The sequence below is a fragment of the Stegastes partitus genome, unplaced genomic scaffold (assembly GCF_000690725.1).
Source record: "Stegastes partitus isolate 25-593 unplaced genomic scaffold, Stegastes_partitus-1.0.2 Scaffold983, whole genome shotgun sequence".
NCBI lineage: Eukaryota > Metazoa > Chordata > Actinopteri > Pomacentridae > Stegastes > Stegastes partitus.
In genome coordinates, this window is record NW_007578714.1 from 213,174 (window position 1) to 234,587 (window position 21,414).

Here is a 21,414-nt window from a genome sequence, read left to right on the forward strand (position 1 = left end):
AAAACAGTTTTTTGTTGTTTCTTTGAAAACCTATGTTAACTTTAAGGAAAGTCCTCCTCTTTGTTTATATGTACATGTAAAAATGCAGACTTGATAGACTTTCTGTGCACCATTTTAGCTGTCTAGCTGTAACTTGTAAGATCACAAGCTTTCAGTAGCACTGTACAGAGCATATATGCATTTCTTTTAAGAAAGATTCTCTTAATAAAATTTCAGTCAAGTCTGTCACTGACACACATTTTCTCAAAGTTCTTGGTTTGTGTGTTTTCCAGATGTACTGTCTGTTAAAGGAATGGCCATCTATCCGTCCTGAGCAGGCCATGGAGCTGCTGGACTGTAACTATCCAGACCCCATGGTCAGGCACTTTGCTGTACGCTGCCTTGACAAATACCTGACTGATGATAAACTGTCCCAGTACCTTATCCAGCTTGTACAGGTAGGTAGAATCACTCTGGCCTCTTTAATTTATATAACTATAAAAGCAAAGATGTCTGAGTATCTGAGACTCTCACAAGAGGACTGCAGAATATCTTCTTCAGCCTGAGTGTCCTTGAGAACCTTTTGTTTGAAAGTAGATTTTGTTTGGCTCGTTCTTTTTTGCTGAAGACTTTCTGGTCTGTATTGCCTCAGGTGGTGTTTTGCGTTCAGTGTACAGAGACTCCATGGTGGGGAGACATCATAAAGTGTGAAATGACTAATCTGAGCCTCCTCTGTGCATCTTGTTCTTTCCTTCCAACCTTCCCTCTCTCTCCTCCTGTTTAAGGTATTAAAATATGAGCAGTATCTTGACAATCCCCTGGCCCGCTTTCTCCTCAAAAAGGCCCTGACCAATCAAAGGATAGGACATTTCTTCTTCTGGCATCTCAAGTGAGTCACTTTTTGTTTCTTCGTATTTATGTACTGTCTTTTCTCTGGATCTTTCCAGAAGGCTAAAAACTCATTTTGCCTCCCTGCTTCTCACTCTCTGTCTTATCCTTCTCTATGTGGCTTCTGCACAGGTCAGAAATGCACAATAAAACAGTGAGCCAGAGGTTTGGGCTGCTGTTAGAGGCTTACTGCAGGGCTTGTGGCATGTACCTCAAACACCTGAGCAGGCAGGTTGAGGCCATGGAGAAGCTCATAAACCTCACTGACATCCTTAAACAAGAGAAGAAGGATGAGACACAGAAGGTAAGGATGCTAGCAAAGCACGCAAATACACAGGCACATTTAATTTTTTTTTTTCTTTTATTCATTCTTAAAACAATGAGCATCTGAATTTGTGATCATTGATATTTTTAGCTTTGTTGTGTAATTTGCTTTCATACAAATCCAGTTACCTTTCGAAGATTTCATCTGTGGGTGCATTTGTATGCATATGTACACATTTTAGTGCAAACATTTGTATTGTTGTGGTTGTGTGTGTCTCTTGTGGAGGTCCAGATGCGGTTTCTTGTGGACCAGATGAAGAGACCAGACTACATGGATGCTCTGCAGAACTTTACTTCTCCTCTCAACCCTGCACATCAACTGGGAAACCTCAGGTCAGCAGCAGTGGAGAATGAGCCTGTGTGTGCATGCAATGGGGTTGGATGAAAGAAACTGAGATGGTTTAATGACTTAAAGTTTTGATTTGTGCACAGGTTAGATGAATGTAGGATCATGTCATCAGCAAAGAGGCCGTTGTGGTTAAACTGGGAGAATCCTGACATCATGTCCGAGTTGCTGTTTCAGAATAATGAGATCATCTTCAAAAATGGAGATGGTAAGTCACTCGCAGTAATGCATGCACATACGCGCACACACACACACACACACACACCCCCACACACACCACCCCACACACACACACATACCCACACTTCCTATTAAGCCTTATTTTTACCCTCTGTTCACTCTTGTCTATACTGATCCTGCTAGAAACCGGCTTCTAAAGACAGATATAAAACATGTGCTAAAAAACATGTGTTAATGTCATAGTATTTACATGAATTTATTAGTGCCCAGTATTTTGTGATGCTTTCATAAGTGACAGGCTTGAATACTGAATAAAAAAACTTAAGCTCTGTTTTTTTGAACTTGTGTCTCTCTGACTTACCTCATATGATGTGACAAACTCTAAAAGCTTCCTGATTTGTGTTATAAAAGATGCAGCATAAGTGTCGTTTAGATGCTGCAGAACTTCTTAGAAAGCTCAGGTGTCTATTTCAATCTGACTAACGTCTCCTTAGCCAATATGTAATTAACTGTTGTCACTGTGTGTGTGTTTGTTGTAGACTTGCGCCAGGACATGCTGACATTGCAGATTATTAAAATCATGGAGAATATTTGGCAGAATCAAGGACTGGACCTACGGTACTACTCTCACTCTTGTGTTCTCGTGCTTCAGTTACTTTATGCTCTATTGCACTCCTTCTCGTCCAAATAATGAGGCTAAGAAAATGTACTTGTTGTGTGTCTCCAGGATGTTGCCCTATGGATGTCTGTCATTAGGAGACTGTGTGGGCCTTATTGAGGTGGTTCGCAGCTCCCACACCATCATGCAGATTCAGTGTAAAGGAGGTTTGAAAGGAGCCCTGCAGTTCAACTCAAACACTCTGCATCAGTGGCTCAGGGACAAGAACAAGGGCGAGATGTGAGTTCTCTCCTGATACTATTTCTACATCTGCTTCATTAGACAATATAGATCAATATCCATTAGAGTCCTGTGTCTTTGGGATCCTAAAAGAAAGTCTTGGGGAATTTATCGGGGTTCCTGCAGATCCTTAAGACATCTTTAAAAATGAGGATTTACAGACACAGGAAGCAGAATTTTGTGCATTGCTTTTTTCTGATACGGCAATTTAGGATCTTAAAATAATTGTTGACAGTTATTTTTGTAAAAAGGATTTACAACCCAGATCTAGGCAGTGAACCAACAGTCATAACTATGCTTGCGGCCCGAATGCTTACAGCACATGCACCGTCTGCTAGCTAGGGATGACAAGGGAAAGTGGAAAATCCATGAAAGCAGCATATTCAACCAAAATTTCACTGCTTGGCTTAAACTGGCACCAGGCAGTGTATACAAGGCACAATGTATTTTGTGGAGAAGTGCTTCAAACTCTCCATGATAGGAATCAAGGAATGGAATCCCACATGCAGAGTGAGACACAGAAAACAGCAAGGCTACCCACTAACAGATGCCAGGTATATCCCAGTTCTCTTCTATCCTAGAAAACCACGCCTCCGCCCCACGTCTCATACCAGCCCCAGGGCAAGCAGCAACAGATAACGTTCAGGTGTACGCCTGCACAGAAAGCAGAGGTATTGTGGAGGTATCCTACAAGTTTAATGAGGGAGTAGGAGACTTATTCCACACAATGTTCCTGGATTCCTAAATTTCTGCACATCCGACAAGACGGTCTACATCAGCAAGTTTCTGAGTAACATTAAAAAAGTCTTTAATGTAATTTGCTTCTAGCTGTAGGAACCCTGATTTATTTCTGTCCGTATTTAGTTTGTGTTTGTGCTTTACACATTGTTGCCCAAAAAGTTGGAATAATTTTTGTTTTCAGACACATTCCTATTTTTATTTCTATTCATACACATCAATAGTCATTTTTGATTATAATACTGAGTCCTGGTTACCAGGTGAAACAAATTCTGAATTTGGAGTCTAACTGAAGAGTGGGACATCCTGCCCACTGACACCATCAACAAGCTTGTGGAAAGTATGTCACAATGTCTTAATGCACTGATCAGTGTCAGGGGTGCCCATACTCAATATTAGTGACTGAGTGGCATTTGAAAGAGTAACACTGGACATTCTTATGCATGAAATCCCCCTTGAATATGTGTTTCCTGTTAAGTTGACAAAGGTTGAAAAATGTAAACAAAACCCTTAATCCTATTGTTCAATACCCCCAATTTAGTTTTAGACTGAATACAGTTTGCAAAAGTTAACTGTGGTTAAATTTTGCCTGTGATTTGTACTATACATATATATTATATACCTTTGTATACTTTGATATCAATAAAGTTTTGAGAAGATTTACACTTTATCTATCAAGAAATCAAATCAAATCAAGTTTATTGTCATTTTGCTGTACATACACAGTAGTACAGGCAAGATGAGAGAGCGTCTCTTCAGGATTATTCAACCAGCAAGTTTTGCGGAATGCATGTCTGGGATAGGCAAGACATTAAACGTTCACTGTTGCTGCCTCCTGAAGGGGCCGCTGCGTCTATGCGCGCCGCCATTATAAATGACATTGTCACAATCATTTCACAAGAAGAGGTAAAAAAAAATATATGTTTTATTCCAACTTTATGGGCAACAGTGTATAACTGAATTTTAAATATTTACTAGTTTCTAATTTCCTTTTAAAATACAAAATGAATGGTATCACTTCTTACTGGCATGTGTGTATGTTTGTGCATTTATGCAGGTATGACCTGGCTGTGGATCTGTTTACAAGGTCCTGTGCTGGCTACTGTGTAGCTACATTTATTCTGGGGATAGGAGACAGACACAACAGCAACATCATGGTCAAAGACGATGGACAGGTAACTTGTATATCCACACATTTATAGCGTACAGTATGAACTAACCTGCATAATGTTTCAGTTGCAGGCAGATTTAAGCACATTTGTTGTCCGAAGGGAATAAATAGGCATTAGTCTTTAAAATTTTATGTTCTCTTAATGAAGTGTTGACTTTTAGTTAATCCATGAATATGTCATTTCCTTGTTTTCCATGACTTTTTTCTGTTTCTGTTGTAAAAACAATATTGCAATTTTGCAATTATATTAACATTGGCAGGGCTGTAAGGTGGCTCGGTGGTTAGTCGCCGGTTCGTGTCCCGGTGAGGACACCCGGGATCTTTCTGCGTGGAGTTTGCATGTTCTCCCTGTGCAGCGTGGGTTCTCTCACACAGTCCAAAAACATGTTGATGTTAATTGGTGATTCTAAATTGTCCGTAGGTGTGAATGTGAGTGTGCTTGGTTGTCTGTCTCTAAGTGTAGAGACAGTGACCTGTCCAAGGTGTCCCCTGCCTTTGCCCTGAGTCAGCTGGGATAGGCTCCAGCCCCCCGCGACCCTAATGAGGATTAAGCGTTGTAGAGATATTGGATGGATGGATGGATTAACATTGGCAGCTTGTGTTTATAGTATCTGTGTAACTACTGATTTAACTGCTTGAAGATGGCATGGTGGTTCACCTGTACTTTGGAGAGTAGATAAGAGACTGGACAGCCACAAATGGCTTTGTCAGCTGTCCAAATTTTTTTATTTTTTTGTTTTTCAATTAAATTTAGCAGGGATTTGCTCTTGTCCGGTGCATGTACAGTAAAATGTATAAACCAATGCTGGGTTGATAAAATCATAAGCTTATCTCTGTAAAGTAACTTGATATTGGTGATGAATGATTGATGCTTCTTGTTCTCATGTGGGTCCTGTAGTGTTTGGATTTAACTTGACAGGAAAGATTTCCTTGTAAGAAGGTAACTCAACTTTGACTTTCTTTGTTTTTCTTTGTTCGCCCTCCTTCAGTTGTTTCATATAGACTTTGGCCATTTCCTGGATCACAAGAAGAAGAAATTTGGCTACAAGAGAGAACGAGTGCCCTTTGTACTGACACAAGACTTCCTCATCGTCATCAGCAAAGGATCCCAAGAGTGCACAAAGACCAAAGAGTTTGAGAGGTACTGCAGCATCTTGACTTTTTCTCTAGTTGTTGTATCTCATTTTCTTTTTTAAATTCATACCTGCTACTGTCGTACTTACTTGGCTGTTCGAACCACAATGATTTTTGTCCTACTGAGAGACAAGATGGATAACTGACACATCAAACTATTTTGTGTTTTTTATAAATTGTGTTCAAATGATGACAAATTGGAAAACTCGTACATTGTTTTCTTAAAATTGTTAAAACGTATTGGAATAAAAAACAGTAGTTTAAATTGATTAAGTCTGATCTTTTTTGTTTGCTTTGTCGTTTTGTTTTTACTTTACGCAGCACAGCAGATTTTTCTTGCCTTACTTTCCCCCTGATGAACAAATTTTCACTCAGCTTGTCTAGCTCACACTTACATAATTGTTGGCGCTGCTGCCACTAAGCAATTTTCAATTTTTCATTTGTCTTTATCACATTCCCCATCTCACTCCAGGTTCCAGGAAATGTGTTATAAAGCTTACCTGGCTATCCGGCAGCATGCCAACCTCTTCATCAACCTGTTCTCCATGATGCTGGGCTCTGGCATGCCTGAGCTGCAGTCATTTGATGACATTGCCTACATCAGAAAGACACTAGCCCTGGAAAAAAGCGAGCAGGTAAGTAGGCTTTTCTCTACCCTACTGTACTGTTCTAATTATATTTAGTGTATTTTGTAATTTTAAACTGTCGTCATGTTTTACATTTGACTGGCACAACTTCTGAATGGTCTTCTTCAGTCCCTCTCATCTTCTTGTGCATTGTGCAGGAGGCATTGGACTACTTTATGAAACAGATGAATGATGCTCACCATGGAGGGTGGACCACCAAGATGGACTGGATATTCCACACAATTAGGCAGCATGCACTAAACTGATCACCCCCCCCGCACAAAATCAACCGTCCCACCGTGGAGTATTTGCTTCACTCAGCCAGATGCAGCATCGTCTTTCATGGAGTTTCCCTTCTCCTCTACAGAAGACACCACAAACAGCTCACTGATGATGGAAGTTTCGATTTTTTCGAACAACATCTTTGTTTTCTCCATTCTCTTGGCATCATTATCTGCCTTTTTTTGTGTTCTCAGTGATGCCCTCACACTATCCTCCACTTGTTTTATGGTGCACATGAGAGCATTTTCCTCAAGTCTCTGTGAAGATGTGCCCTATCTGGCTGATGATCACATCCCTTTCTACTATGCTTCCACAGTTTTTTTCCCCCCCCTGAAATGGAACAACATGGGAAACCAAGGAAATTCTACCCCCATACTTTGCTGCTCTCAGAGGAAGAACACAAATTGGACAAAACGACGTAAAGAAGATATATGTGCCAAGGTATAAATGTAGCCACAAAGTAAGTTCAACTTGCTACCTTTCTGCTGTATTCGTGCTGCACTGTGGCTCCAACCCAGAGAGAAACTGCTCGGGAAACGTTTGTTCAAATCTTATCACTGCTGAGAAGATATCGGGCACAAGGAACTGTCTAAATTATTTTATGTAATACCAGTATTACTCAAATTTGTTGTACAGTACAGGATTACTGGTATATGGGAGCTTCTATGATGTCTTCCACCATCTTTGAGGTAAAATCGCCCTTCAGAGATGAATTGGCGTCAGCTTTCCCACCTTCTACCACTTCATGTGAAAAATTTCAGAAACTGCGGAAGAGTCTTTGGGTTGTTTTGCACAGCTCGACAGTCTCCCACGGCCTCAATGAAACAGCGCTCCACCTTTGGGAAATGGTGGTGCAGCTTGAGACTCTTGCATAAACTTCAGGGTGATGATGCCTCTCCATCAAAAACAGCACTTAGAAATACCAGAATAATATACAGATTTATTATGACTTTTTAAATTTATTTATGTATCTAGTTTCTTTCAGTTTCCACAAAGGCAAATCCTCACTCCTCCGAAACATACTATCGTTGGTTTTAATATATTTGAAGTTTCATGTATTTGTGCTACCTGTTTGCAGCTTTTTCTAACTACCATGAGTGAAACTTCTTCCACCTGTTTTCTCAATTCTGGTGTTTTGCATCATATCATATAAATTAACACTGCTGATGCCCCCTCCCCCCTTTTTATTTTTTTAAGCCTCTTGTCTGTTTTAAGTTATACATCTAATTTGGCCTTATCAGCAGCCCGATTTGTTTCATTGTGGCTATTTTGCAGCCGTACTCAGAATAATTTGTTTGGGAATGTAAAATGGAAAGAGTGAAAGTGCCAGTCTCACATTTTATGAATAATGGGACCTATATTAAGCCTCTGGCTGTCTGTTTTGTTGGCAAGCAGAGGCCCAGGGGAATGTCACGTCTTCCTCTCGATAAAATGCCTTGGCTTCACAGCACAACACTGCACACTATTAAGCCCCACAAATTCTGCCTAAGCAAGCTGTAGTAAGCAAACCATGACAGCACTATTTAGTCCAAAAGCAAGGTTTGTAGGAAAAGGTAGATTTTAGGTTGATGGGTTTTAGCTTGTCTCCTATTAGAATGTCTGTAAACTGTTGACTCAAAGACAAAGTGCATCTCAGTATGTGTTTATGACGCATTTAGTGAATATTTTTTCACTGAGCCCATAGCCATGGCAGTATTAGAGCCATACTTTCTTTTGCCAGGTACCATTAAAGCCATGTTCTACACAGAGTCTCAGTGAAAGTGAAGCTGCAGCATCTAAATGAAACAGCACTGTGGGCAAGGTTTAGCTACGAGAGCGATTTGAACAGATCTTTTTAGGTTGGTTGGACAGATCCAAAGAGGGTGTGGCTATGTAAATAAAGAGCATTATGGGGCTGCAGATGGGTGACAAATTATAGGAAAAACCTGATCTATAGCCTTCCGTCACCAGAATTCAGCATCATCAAAACACCAAGGAGCGGTGAAGCTGTTTTGATGACCCAATGCTTTTTTACTGAGACGCTTTATGTTGTTTTTATGTTTAATTTGTCATCTGTCTGTTTATAGGATTGGTCTCCATCTGAACCTCCTACACCTGTACTGTTTGGTCAGGGGGCAGAGAATGGTTATGAAATAAATAAATCAGACCTCAGGCACATTAGGGTAAACAACATTTTGTCATCTGACAACCAGACACACATTGCAGCAGGGTGGGGTTAACTGATCGGCACGGTCATGCCATATTATTCATGAATAATTTATGCATACAACATGTGTCATCTAAAATATTTACATGTTTTACAGGAAGAAATGAGTGAAATTTGATCTGAAAATACTCTCTTTTTACATGTATTTGGCATAGACTAAAAGATAAACACCACACTCTAGGTGGCAGTAAACGATGTCGTCAGTTGAACTGAGAAGCTCTCATATGGTGTGCTTTGCTGAGGAGAGAACGTAGTATTTTACAAGAAAGACATTTGGATGTGCATATAGCTAGATCATTATCTTAGTGACCCTAGAGCTTGAAAGTCGAGGTGTTAGCGGTGAAGGAAGTCTACACTTTGCCAGTTCAATTGTTGATTGTATTGAAAAGCCAAAGTTGTGGTCTGTTCTGATGTGCCACACGTATGTGATGCCATATTATAGCAGCATTAATGGCTAGAATGTACCTAACAGCAAACATGGACCTTGTGTGCACTCATCTTTTTGCATCAGTCATGTTTGTTCTCTAAAGTCAGATGCAGTTCCACTAAACACACAGTAGGAGCGCTTCTCTCATTCACTGTTTCTTTGTTTTCTTAACGTGCCAAATCAGGCATCACGGATGCCTGTGAAAGCTAATGCTGGAATTGCATCATGCAGAAAGGCATATCAGCTGCAGTCTTTTAAAAAGAAAAAAGTTGGTGTATGCACTTCAAAAATTCTAGTTCTCAATGCCTTTTTGTCCAGAAAGAAGCAGAACGTTAGCCTAGTATGCATGTTTCTCAAGAAGCATAACCAGTATGTATGATGTACATTTTGAAGCAGCATTAAGCAGTATGTATGTACAGTTACAGTCTAATCTCTTTTTCTATGGTAGGCTTCATGTGTGACGAACCTTCAGTGTTGTTGTCTTTAATATCCTTTCTCATGTATCCTCCAAATGGTGTGAATGTGATTGTGTGTGCCCACATGCATTAACTGTCTTTCTGTACAGGTTGCAGAGCTTCATTGGCAGGCCCCAATGAAAACCCGCATTATATATGTATGTATGTACATGTCCATGTGTCCGTGTGTGATGACACTTAACTGTTGCAGTGATGGTGTCTTTAAATGTTTTGTAAATCTTTTTTTTTTTTTTTTCACTGGCTGGTTTATGCCAGAGAAGAAAAACAAACAAAAAAAAAAAATGCTGAAGTTTTTACATCGTTTGTAAGGACACATAACAGAGGGGAAACTTTTTTCATACATATGTTGTATATGTTTTACTTGAACTGTCATGAATCAGAACCACAGCTGTATTTGGTTGGTTTAGAGCTGAGATGCGGGGGTGCAGTGTTTATTTAGTGGTGATTGTGAGAGAGCGAATGTGTGTGTGTGTGTCTGTGTGTGTGTGTGTGTGTTGTATATAAGCACCGAAGGCTGAAGCATTGTGTAAAGGCTTTTTTGTTCAATACAGGTAGTGAATGTTATTGATGCCACAGTCCGACATTTCAGAGTGAAGACACGACTACTTTAAATTAATGAAGGACGAAAGTTGTGCTTGAGGCCAAATTTGTAGGATCAGGTGCTGTGACAGGTCCCATAGAATTAAATAATCTTCACTCAGAATGATCAGAATGGCGTCCAGACCCTGCTCTAAAATCTTCCTAGAAGCTTGTTTCAAAGCTTTTGTGATCCCCCACTTTGGCGTTGATGTGATGCAGGACTTCTGCAGTAACTGTTGCACTAATTTTTCCTCCCTGAAGTGAAGGCTTTAGTGGCACCTATGCTTTGTCGCTTATAACTGTCACGTGGCTCAGCAATGAAAACACAGGCTCTGATTTTACAAATCTGTTTATTACAGGATCAGATAAAGTGGGTTTTTCTGTTTTTGTTGCTAAGCCAGCTCGACTCTCAGCAATCAGCAGGAGACACATACAGAGTATCACAATGATACATATTGGTTTTATCTGCTAGTTTGCTAAAAGAAGTTAAAAAGAGTTGTTGATCGACTGTTTTAAGCCTTATTTGTGTGCAGCGAAATACTGAAAAGTTAAATCGAGCGAGGAAGGAAATCTCTTTACTTTTGTCTCTGCTAACACAATCATTTGATCTGTGCTCTGATTCCAAGACAAACTGGACACAATAACAGGAACACCCAGAAAGTGTGATGCGGTTCAGTGCAATATACATGCAGTTAATGCTCCCTTTGTGAAGCTTGTAATGTGCTGTTTTAGTGACCGTCAGACGAGTCTGTATTTGAAGGTGTCTGTTCCTGTTCCTCTTTGTTCACCTGATGGCTGACGGTTTGTTCGTGTTATTGTGTCCCCCACAGATATTTAAAGAACACAGCTGGAAAATGTTAATCTGTGTATCTTTGTGTAAAACTGTCAAATTCACAGTTTTGTCCGTGTTTAAAAACAAAACATGTTTTTAAAGAGACTTTGAATGGGCTGCTAACAGAATCGATGTTGAGGGTTTTGAACTCTTAGACTTGCAGGAGAAAAATCTGCCTCAGATCAAAGACAAAGTATGACAAATCAATGACAATACTGATCATTTTGGATCAGTTTCTAGGCTTCTGAAATGTCCCAATTTTTTTATTTTTTTTTGGAAATGTGGACTAAATGGTTTGTGGTCTCATGATATTTTCTGTACGCAGTACTCTAAACTACATTACATTGTGTCACTAATATATTTCCATAACATGCCATGCTGTCAGAACTTTAACCTATACTATGAATGAATGTACAATGGGCCAATGTATTGTTTCTCACAGCCGACCTGCATGAGATTGGGTGAAGATGAATATTCTTCTTGCTACATTTAGATTTTTTTTTTTTATGTAGTCTACTAGGCAGCCATACAGACGTTTATAAATTAATGCCTTAAGTTTGCGCCCTGTAGTTTGTAGGACAGGTTCACCCTCACAATAACCTGTGTTTTTATTTATAAATGTATATTGTGTTTCATTTTTGGCCCGCTGGTCACAGAGTAAAGGTTTGTACCCTGACTGACTGGTCATCTGAGTGTTCTGTGAAGATGTACAAATAAATTTGTTAAAGATTCACCCAGCTGTGTTTGCTCTTGCACTTGTCCTCTCTTGCAATTTGTGCAGCAGGCGTCCTTCCAAAACCTGTCTTTATTGAAGACTGATGTGTAATGGCTTTTTGTAGAGCTTGTCTCTGCTGTTTCTAACCTCAGAGACATAAATTCTTGATTTTGTTTTGATTTCAGGGCTGTTGCTTTGAGGTAAAATAACTTCCTCATAGTTTTGCATATTTGTTGCATTATTTCAGTTTCCAACTGCTGATGAATCAGATAGTCTATTCCTTTAAATCAGGAGCTTTGTTAAAGGATTGGGACTCCATGTGTGAACTCTACCTGTGAACATTGTTTCAGTAGGTGATTATTGGAAATGTTCAAAGAAGGAAAAGCATTTCAAAGCATTATTGATGAGCTGCATTTATATTCACACAGAAAACCAGCAAACAGAACAGTTTTATTTCTTATTTCAGAGTTTTCCCTTTGAGAATGACAGATTTCCAGTGGCCCCTTTTAGGGGAACTTAATCACCCATGAACTAGATTTACTTAAAGGAAACTGATACCGAACTGACGCTGCTGTTTTATACTGAACCAGCAATTAATGTAAGAGCTCTAGAAGTATAGAGGTCTGTCATTTCAGTCCTTTTTTCCTCTGCTTTCTGTGGAGTTACTGGTTATTTTATTAGCATTGACCATTTGCTTTAATTATTTTAAATTTGGATAACAAACCTGAAAATGATCCCTCAAAAAAAAAAAAAAAAATCCCTTCAGTGTAACAGAAAACTTGTCTGAAAAAAAAAAAAATTAAAAAAAGACAAAAAATCTGTTGGAAGAGCGTGACAAGTGAGATTTGTTTTATAATATAAAGAAGATTTATGCCAGCAGGTCTTTGTCACTGAAGGTTCCTTCCACTGTAGGCTGTGGAGAGGCCACCTCCATAGACGCCTTCGTAGGTGCTGCAGCCGGAGTGGGATTGAAAGCTTTCCAGGGCTTGGACGGACAGTGGAAGGGGTTGTCATTCACAGCATCTACGGTCACGATAGGCACAGCAGACGGTTTGGAGGCCGTGGTGTCCTCCTCAGATGACTCCTCTTTGGTCGGAGTTGGGGAGGGGGATTGTGAGGGTGGAGGTGGAGGTGGAGGAGGAGGTGAAGATGTGGAGGATGAGGAGGATGAGGAGGATGAGGGAACATTGTACAGAAGGTTCCTGAGTGGAGACCAGCCAGGAGGACGGCGTCTGGTGTATAACTAAAGAGAAGATGGACATGTGGCTGAATGAGTAGATTTATAACCTTAATTGGCAAAGCTGTCTGCTGAAAGCGTCTTTGTAATGTTACTCTTTCTACCAAAAACATGTGAAAAGCAGGCGAGGCATTATGTCATCAAGGCCGTGGTTAAGGAAGTATTCAGATCCTTTACTTAATTAAAAGTACCACGACAGCAATGAGATGATGCTACATTACAAGTACAAATCCTGCATGTAAACCCCACTGAGGCAAAATGACTTATGTTTTCAAGTAAAATGCAATTGAAGTACTATAGTAAAAGCACTGGTTTGGTCCCTTTGACTGATATATATGACATCATTATATTATTAATAGTGAAGCATGTTACTGTTGTAGCTGCTGCAGGTTTAAACATTTTTATTAACAGTTGCTTCAACAGAGAGGAAACAAAGGACTGATGCACAATTTTTTTTTTTCAGCTTTAAGGCTTTTTCTCTAATCATCATATGGACATAGAAACTTTTTTTTTCTGTTTTGCAGAGACTGGGTCATTTTGACAATTATTGACATTAAACCATTTTAGATGTTTAGAGGGGGGGGAAAAAATCTGTATTTAGTGGAGCTTTTACCAACTTACAGAGCTTTTGCTGTTTGAAAAAGTCAAAGAAGGCTGGAAACCACTGAATTAATCTTTAACAATGTGTTTAATCTGAAAAGCTTGTTATTTATCTTATCTGTTGTGTTCAATGGACAACTTAAACCAAAGCTGTCAAATGAATGTAGTAGAAGGATAACGCAGAACAAAATAGACATACTCAAATCAAATAACTCTGACTGTTACTGCACCAAGACATCGAATTATTAACTCAACACAGCTGCCTTTTTTTGGTTCTCTTATGTCAAAATTGGACTAATATTGGTTGCTCCCTTATAGCACTAAGCATACTGTTTTAATTTCTGGCCAGCATTTTTAAGGGTCTCAGTGGTTGTAGTTTTAATCCATGGTGGGAAAGTCAACTTGTTAACTAGATGGTGATGTTGAAACAGATTGACACAATTTTTTTCTCATTCGGGTTAAAATATGAGTAAAAATTGGACTTTTATGGCCAGAAACACGACTCCAAATAAATGAAGGATGTTTAAATACACGCAGAAAGTGAAACTATGTCAGACCTGCAGGTTTATCAACTTACTGTTTTGTAAGCCTTTTTACTCCCAGTTGGCCAAAATACCCCACTGCAGCTTTAAAGTGAATTTCACCTTTCACTACAACCTCTCCGTCAAACAGCTAAGACCCAAAACTAATCCCCTGCCGGTCTGTTATTTCACAGCACGCCAACGCTGACAGCTTTAGTGCGACCGATTAGTGCACCGTATCCGAAGAGTTTGGAGGACAAGAGTTAACATTGCTGCATTATTGCGTCGGGATTAGGATGACGTTAGAGATGCCAGAGCAAGGCAGCATCACGAATCAGCCTTTAGGGTAACATTAGTCTCTGTCCTGCTCATTAATTAGATTTCTAAAAGAAGCTGACTCATGTTTGGCCGTTTTGTGAAATGTGGGTCTCACCATGGGAGGCAGTGCACCTGGTTCACACTCCACATGGGCCTGTGGGGGCTCGTGTCTCCATGGTGCTACGTCCACTGTGGAGTTACAGTTAGCAAACTCCTGCAACACACGAAGCACGCGGTGAGAAGCACATCAAGTTGAATAAGATCACATTATGTCCATGGCGATTAGTGTTCATGTTTACCACATTCTCTTCATCAGGGATGCACAGCTCATTGAGATCTTGGTGTTCAGACTTGGCGCACTTGGTCTTCCTCAAATCAAATCTCAGCTTGAATCTGAAACCTGCAACCACCTACAGGAAAACACATAGTGGTAGAGAAACCAAAGTTTTGAACATTATCCTCCTCATTTCTTCTATTTTATTCCACCCTGTCTCTACCTGTCTGGTGGCGAGGCCGAGACTGTGCAGGGTGAACAGGTGAGTAGAGTCGGAGATGGCGTTATATCTGGAGACGGCAGCATAAAGAGGATTCCTGAGGTCCTCTGAGTTCTCGTCAATCTCCACCGGGCAGCCCAAACACTGAGCTCTCTCTGGAACGATGTAATCATCTGGAAAGGAGAAAGATTGTGGGGTGGAAAAAAGAGATTAATAAAGAGACATAAGAGTGGACACCTGGAAGGCAAGAGCTATAAAATGTATGTTAGAGAAAACATTTAAATAAGTGCAATGTAATAAACATATAGCATAAGCTTATATTTAAATACATTTTTAAAGTTTAGCAAATGTAACAAAGTAAGAGATGCATGAGGGAAAAGCCTCTATGAAGTCAGATTTTTGTATATCTAATAAATTAGTTTAACAAAGCCACTGCCCCAGTGTCCCTCTTGATGTGGGTAGATTAGCAAAAGATAATGTGAAGGTGCATGATGGCACTTAAAGTAAACACAAAATTCTCCAATAAAATGTAGCAGCAGGACAGGACAGAAAACAGTCACTTCTGACAGTCATGGAAAAACTGTCACACTGTCTTACTCAGTTTAGAATGAAGTCAAACTTTTTTTTATTATTTATTGGGAAAACCTGCAAAGACTGTGTTACAATAGTCCAGACTGTGAAAAACAAGCACACAAATGTACTTTTCCACATCATGACAAGGCATGACACACTATGCCTTTAAGGCCAAACCCCACTGAAACATGTAAATACTTCTTGAAAGGAGAGGTGATATGCTCCTTACCAGCTTTATATATTGATTCCAGAGGAAGGTCATTGATGTGTGATGTGAGTTTGGTGGCACTACAAACAATAAATGTAACTTTATTGAGTTTTTTTTAAGCATTTCCTTTCACCGTGGTAATTTGTTAAAGGTCCCTGAACTCCAGTCTGGCAGCCAGCTGCATGTAAAGATCAATGTAATTCATAAAGAACGAAGGACGTCTCATTCTGGGGAAAAAACGATTTTGGCCATTTGTAGATTGTGTAGGCTGTTGATTCGCTTTGGGGTTATTGATGCTGGAATTTCAAATCTTTGAATATCTTTCCAACTTCACTGAACTATGAAAATACAATGTGTGGGAACGAGATAATAAGTCGTTACCTCAAGTTATTAACGTGTGGGAACAAGATAATTTAACTCGTGGCCAGGCATTTTTTTCCCCTCTAACCCACTCAGGGGCTCTGTACTTTGCAGTACTCACAATTCAATAAATATTTATCTCATTTTTCATATTATGCAGCCCAGTTGAACCTCTGACTGAAACAAGCAATTTTAGCTCTTGTCTCTTTAGGCCCCTCCTCCCTAATAAGTCCACTTTCCTCTGGTTGGTCAGTTTCTGGAAGCCTGCAGAGGGGCAGCACCCAGAGCTTGTGAGCATCACCTCGTCTTCTTGTCGGTATGAAGTTTGCAAGCAAACCATAAACCTACTAGCTAACATAATTCCTTGTTTTGTTTGGAAATGGCAACTAAATCTATTTGTGCATGTTGGAGCCTGAATACAATCTGTAATATAAGTGTATGAACAGCCACAAAGTTACTGCAACACGTCACTGTGGGGTGAATATTATGCATTTTACCTGCTAGTTATGAGACAAAATGGATTTATTTTTTCAATAATGAGCCATGTGTAACAAATATTAAAACATTTCTATATTCCCCTGTTAATAGATATACATGTACGAAATGTGCAAAAATGTCAGCTCAAGTTTAAACCATCTTTTGTCTGGAAATACCAAAGGTAACAAAGATTTTAAAGTTCCTCTCTGGCCAAATGGCTGTTTTTCACCATCTCCCTGCATTGTTGGTTATTTTATGCTATTGTACATTAATTACCACTGTTTTTACCAATAAGAAATTTGAGCTTTTGATCACTTTTACATACATTTACCTCATTATTTGAAACTATGGCCATGTTTAATATGATCATCTGGCATTGTAACATAATATATTTGATAGCAAATAACCAAAAGCATCATGTCTCCTTAAATATACAAAGAAGTTTTCCAAGCTGAGCCTTTAAGTTGCAAAACATTTTGGAAGCAGGATAGAGAAACATAAAAATCTGTTTACTGTCCGCCTACGTTGGTCTGATTAGACAAATAGATTAAAGTCTACACCGTGCCTCTGCCTTTCACGGCGTGATAAGTTAACATTGTGCTTTTCTTATTTGCAGACAGTGTTGATATATTACACAATCAACCCCATTTTGTTTTCCCTGCACCCACCAGTGCACATTTTCCTGACTGACTCACTGTTTTCTTAATGAAAAACAGACTCTTGTCTGATGGTACGCCACAAGGGAGTCCTGCCATAAGAAAACACTCCATATGTGATTAAACAGTGTTTGGAGGAACTGTTGAAATGATTGGTTTCAGTGCTGATGTCAGTTCATTATATGGAATGAGTCTTTATGGGCCAATTTCCAACATGACAAGTGAAGTAATAGGTATAAATAAGCCACTGGTTTTGCAGGTAATATCCTGAATGAAGTCCCAAGATGAGAAGATTTTAAAACACAGTAACAAAGTAGATCAGTTTCGATATCTCTGCAAAAATATTGCGTGATCTTCTGCGTGTGCTTGTGTAATTAAGTGCTAAAAACTATAATCTGATTCTTCATTCATCCCTTCAACTTCTAATGAGATCATCAGGTTCATTCGTTCACTCACCAACCAGACAGTCCACCTGTGTGGTGTCAGCGTCCATCTCCGTTATGTAGACTGTGGCGTTGCATGAAATCGGCTCCTGGAGGGACATCAGGACAGATGATGTTTCAAAAGTGCAGCAGTTTTATGTGTACTCGTGTGTTTAAGATAGAGTGTATTCTTTTAATTTCATTGTTGTTACCTTGCGTCCAGATGGCAAATAGTCACATTCTGTCCAGGGTTTGCTACTTCCCGCTGCGCAGTTGCTCCTCCTGCTGGTGAACTGCAGTGAATACACCGAGTCGGAGCCGTTCTCTGACTGGAGACACACAAACACACACACACACACACACACACACACGATCGCTGTGAACCAGAGGCCAAAGGGTCACAGAATGTTTTCCTAGAATTGCTTGGTGATCATTTCAAAACTTTGGTTTCTCTTGTTTTGTCAATTTGCAGCACAGAAATATAAAGAAGACCTTTAAGGAGCAACAGCCATTTCAGTAATTCACATCCTAATTTTTAACACACCTTGGACAGGATATGGTTTTTAATTTAACATGGCTGTAGTAAAGCACTGGTACATATTATAGATTTTGTGCAAAATGATATTTTCTATGTTTCAGTTGTTTATGCACAAAATTTCCACACTAACATTCATCTGACAAGTGGCTGCTAATGCCAGGACACTGAAGAAGCTCATAAAATCTAATTGTATTGTTTCAAGAGTCAGTCAGGAATGAAGAAAATACATCAAAATTAGATTTTTGCAGGATTTGTGGTGACTGTTCAAACCTCTAGTGACAGAGGGGAGCCATATTCAGGACAGCACTGATGAACTTCCTCACACACTGCAGTCAGTTTCAGCATGTACTGTATTAATGTGAACTGTATTTCCCCATTTTCACAGGTTTGACAACAGCTGTATGTGGAGTAGTTAAACCAGCTACACCTGTGCAGTCACTGTATAAGCTCACATATAAAATATATGTTAAATGTTGAGGGAAGCAGCGTGAAATTAAATACCAATCTCTTGTTTTTTTTTCTCTTTGAGTTAGAGCAGGTCAGGTGAGTGTGGAGAATGACAGTTTTGCCGTCACCGTACCTTGCTGGCTGACAGTATCTGATAGACGGCCAGCTTGTGTCCGCTGTTTAGCTGTTCATTGAACTTGGACACGGCGCTGTTGATGGCCATTTCCACACTTGGGTCATCACAGAAGATCAGGACACCCGGCTGGACGTCCACATCCTGGACAGGAAGATAGAACTGTCAGAACTCCTTGAAGCTTTTTTGGGATGACATATTGACATTTTTATCTATACAGGGCTTTTTCAATAAGCATCCTTCAGGGAATCGCCAAACATATGTCTAAGGACTTTCAATCAAATGCCAAGCTTAAGCATGCTTCACACTCTTCTTTATTATTTAGCTTTTTTTTCTTCCAATTTATACTTGTGCCACATTTCACAACACAAGTTTATCTACAGATTGAATGTTATGATGCTTTGTTATAGATAACCTGCACTGAAGTCAATGAAGCAGTTAAACTTGACATCACCTGTTGATGGATGACTACACGTTAAATGCTGTAATATTTGATATAGAATACCATCACTTTTAAAGGACAAGTTTTCTGCATTGGTTTTTTAACTTTTGAAACTTTAAGTTCATTTTTACTGACAATAATCATCTTCTTTTTCTAACTAACTATGACTTTGCATGCAGGACTTGTCAAGCAATCAGCTCGATATCACGGAGGACAGATTTGCCTCTACAGGTGCCGCACTGCATTCACTTTCCTCTATGCTTAAACCCTTGGTTTGTATAAAGAATTGTGGTATTGCCAATTGCACTTAAGTGAAAGAGAGTTGAAATGGCTCATTTCAAAGGGACCCACGACATAACAGTTTTGGAATTAAACAAAAGGGTCTTGTAAACAGGTCAAAGTCCGTTTCAGTTGAGATTCAAAGCGGTACGTGACAATCCAAAGCTACTGCTGGTCAGATGATCACTTTGGTGATCAAATGACAAGTTTACTCAAGTATTTTTTTTACTAATTTTAAGATATTAGAAACTTGCTTAGGTGCTGCTTACTGTTCTGTGTTTGACTGGTTGTATGTATGCATGTAAATAAACAATATTAGGAGTCTATTTAAGCTCATTTATCCCATTTTATGTCTGCATGTATTCCTTTCAGGCTTCCTGCAGCCCCAGCAAACTTTATAAACTAAGATGTGGAAGTCAAAAGCAGCACTCTCTGCTCTAAACCCATGATAATAACTGAATGTGACTCAGATGAGTGTTTCCACAGTTTTTGCAGCACAGAGCTCCTCTAATGTGGTGGCTGGACAATATTCAGAAACTTCAGCCAGAAAATCAGCCAGAAACTTGAATAGCGAGCAGCACATGTCCTTTGCCTACCCAGAGAACATTATACTCTGACATTTTGCATAGTTAGGACTTTCATTTTGAATATTTTTAGCTGATACTTTAGGATTTAGGTAAAGTTTTTGAGTGCAAGGTCGTGACTGAATAATGAATACTTCTTCGTTTACTGCTGTAACAACTTAGCAGCCACATAGCTCCTCTCACTGTGTCATCTTTGTTTTAATCCCAGACACGTTCTGGTTTCTGATACGTTCTCCTTACCTGCCCAAAGACTGAGCTGTGGAGGCACAGCAGGCCCAGCACACACAGCCCCACTCCAATCCTCATTGTCTGATCCTGATGAACTTTCGGCTCTGTTCTGCTACAAGGCAAAGAAAGGGGGAAAAAAAAATCACAGCATCTGATGAACACTCACAGGAACCTAGGAGCATTTCATGTCCAGATGACCTCCCAGCATTGCCAGCGTTTGCTGGATCAATCTCAGATTTGTGGCTGATAAAATGAAAACATTTTCAGGCTTTCCAAACACATTCACTAAAATAAAGTTTTCTGGATTGCTGCTCACAGTTTTCTGAACGTGGAGGCCTGCTGTCGATCCTGCTGGACTCGAGGAGGAAGAACTCGACTCTTCTTCACACAGGGATGGACGACCGAGTGAAGTTCTCCTGAAACTGTAGGTGGGAATCCTGAGAACTATGATGACACATAGATAGACACGCACACTGAGGACAGGAGGTCGCAAAGGACACACACACACACACACACACACACACACACACACACGTTAATGCTCACAACACTCAGTCGGTAAAAGGAGAGTAAATGTTTGCTCTGTTGTTTGCCCTCCTACCTGTCGAGTCAATACAACAGTCAGTATCTGAGGGAGAAACAGAGCCTGTAAGGAGTTGGACTAACTTCCCTCATCATGCTCAGAGACTGTGACACTGACACACACCCACACATAATCACACATTGAACGTCATGAAGCAGAGTTGATTTGCGCTGATTATGGCAGCAGAAACATCCCCTCTGAACATGTTTAGGGGTCACGTTGTGCGCGGTCAGTGTTTTTTTTTTTGTGTGTGTTTTAACTGGTACTTTGTCCCCGTCGACCTTTAGCCCAAACCACTGTGATTTCCTCACTGCTCGTCTGTGAAACAAGGTGAAATGTGCTCAGAATTTACACTCGTATAAATGTAACATTCTGACATGGCGTTTGTGTGTAATTGCAGGGAAACACTGAGATCAACTGGTCTGTCCACAGATGGCAACATCTTTTTTTTTTAATGTTTCCTGGCTGGTTTGTACTCTTACCCTCTGTTCCACTCCATTCATGCAAAAGTAA

At 39.8% G+C, this 21,414-nt stretch overlaps 2 protein-coding genes across 3 annotated transcripts in view; one reads left to right on the forward strand and one right to left on the reverse strand.

Annotated features, from left to right (window-relative positions):
- Positions 1-11,819, forward strand: part of pik3ca (phosphatidylinositol-4,5-bisphosphate 3-kinase, catalytic subunit alpha) — a 29,859-nt gene extending 18,040 nt beyond the window's left edge. Inside the window, exons 16-26 of the mRNA XM_008294658.1 lie at positions 273-437; positions 765-868; positions 1,000-1,171; positions 1,418-1,524; positions 1,624-1,745; positions 2,257-2,335; positions 2,445-2,615; positions 4,411-4,528; positions 5,514-5,665; positions 6,131-6,293; positions 6,443-11,819. Coding sequence (XP_008292880.1) covers positions 273-437; positions 765-868; positions 1,000-1,171; positions 1,418-1,524; positions 1,624-1,745; positions 2,257-2,335; positions 2,445-2,615; positions 4,411-4,528; positions 5,514-5,665; positions 6,131-6,293; positions 6,443-6,550 — 1,461 coding nt within the window. The 3' untranslated portion in view covers positions 6,551-11,819. The remainder of the gene's footprint in view (positions 1-272; positions 438-764; positions 869-999; positions 1,172-1,417; positions 1,525-1,623; positions 1,746-2,256; positions 2,336-2,444; positions 2,616-4,410; positions 4,529-5,513; positions 5,666-6,130; positions 6,294-6,442) is intronic.
- Positions 11,820-12,198: 379 nt separating this feature from the next.
- On the reverse strand, positions 12,199-20,753 carry kng1 (kininogen 1). 2 transcript variants are annotated; one of them, XM_008294661.1, is made up of 9 exons: positions 20,635-20,753; positions 20,331-20,427; positions 18,786-18,929; positions 17,880-17,996; positions 17,702-17,777; positions 14,975-15,144; positions 14,777-14,887; positions 14,593-14,691; positions 12,199-13,044 (listed from the first exon to the last, which is right to left on the reverse strand). In XM_008294661.1, the coding sequence occupies exons 2-9, from the start codon at positions 20,394-20,396 to the stop codon at positions 12,670-12,672; spliced, it is 1,158 nt and encodes a 385-aa protein (XP_008292883.1). In that variant the 5' UTR covers positions 20,397-20,427; positions 20,635-20,753; the 3' UTR covers positions 12,199-12,669. The 2 variants fall into 2 exon arrangements, with proteins under 2 accessions (XP_008292883.1, XP_008292881.1); XM_008294659.1 differs by having other exon boundaries at positions 20,331-20,430.
- Between the last annotated feature and the right edge of the window lie 661 nt (positions 20,754-21,414).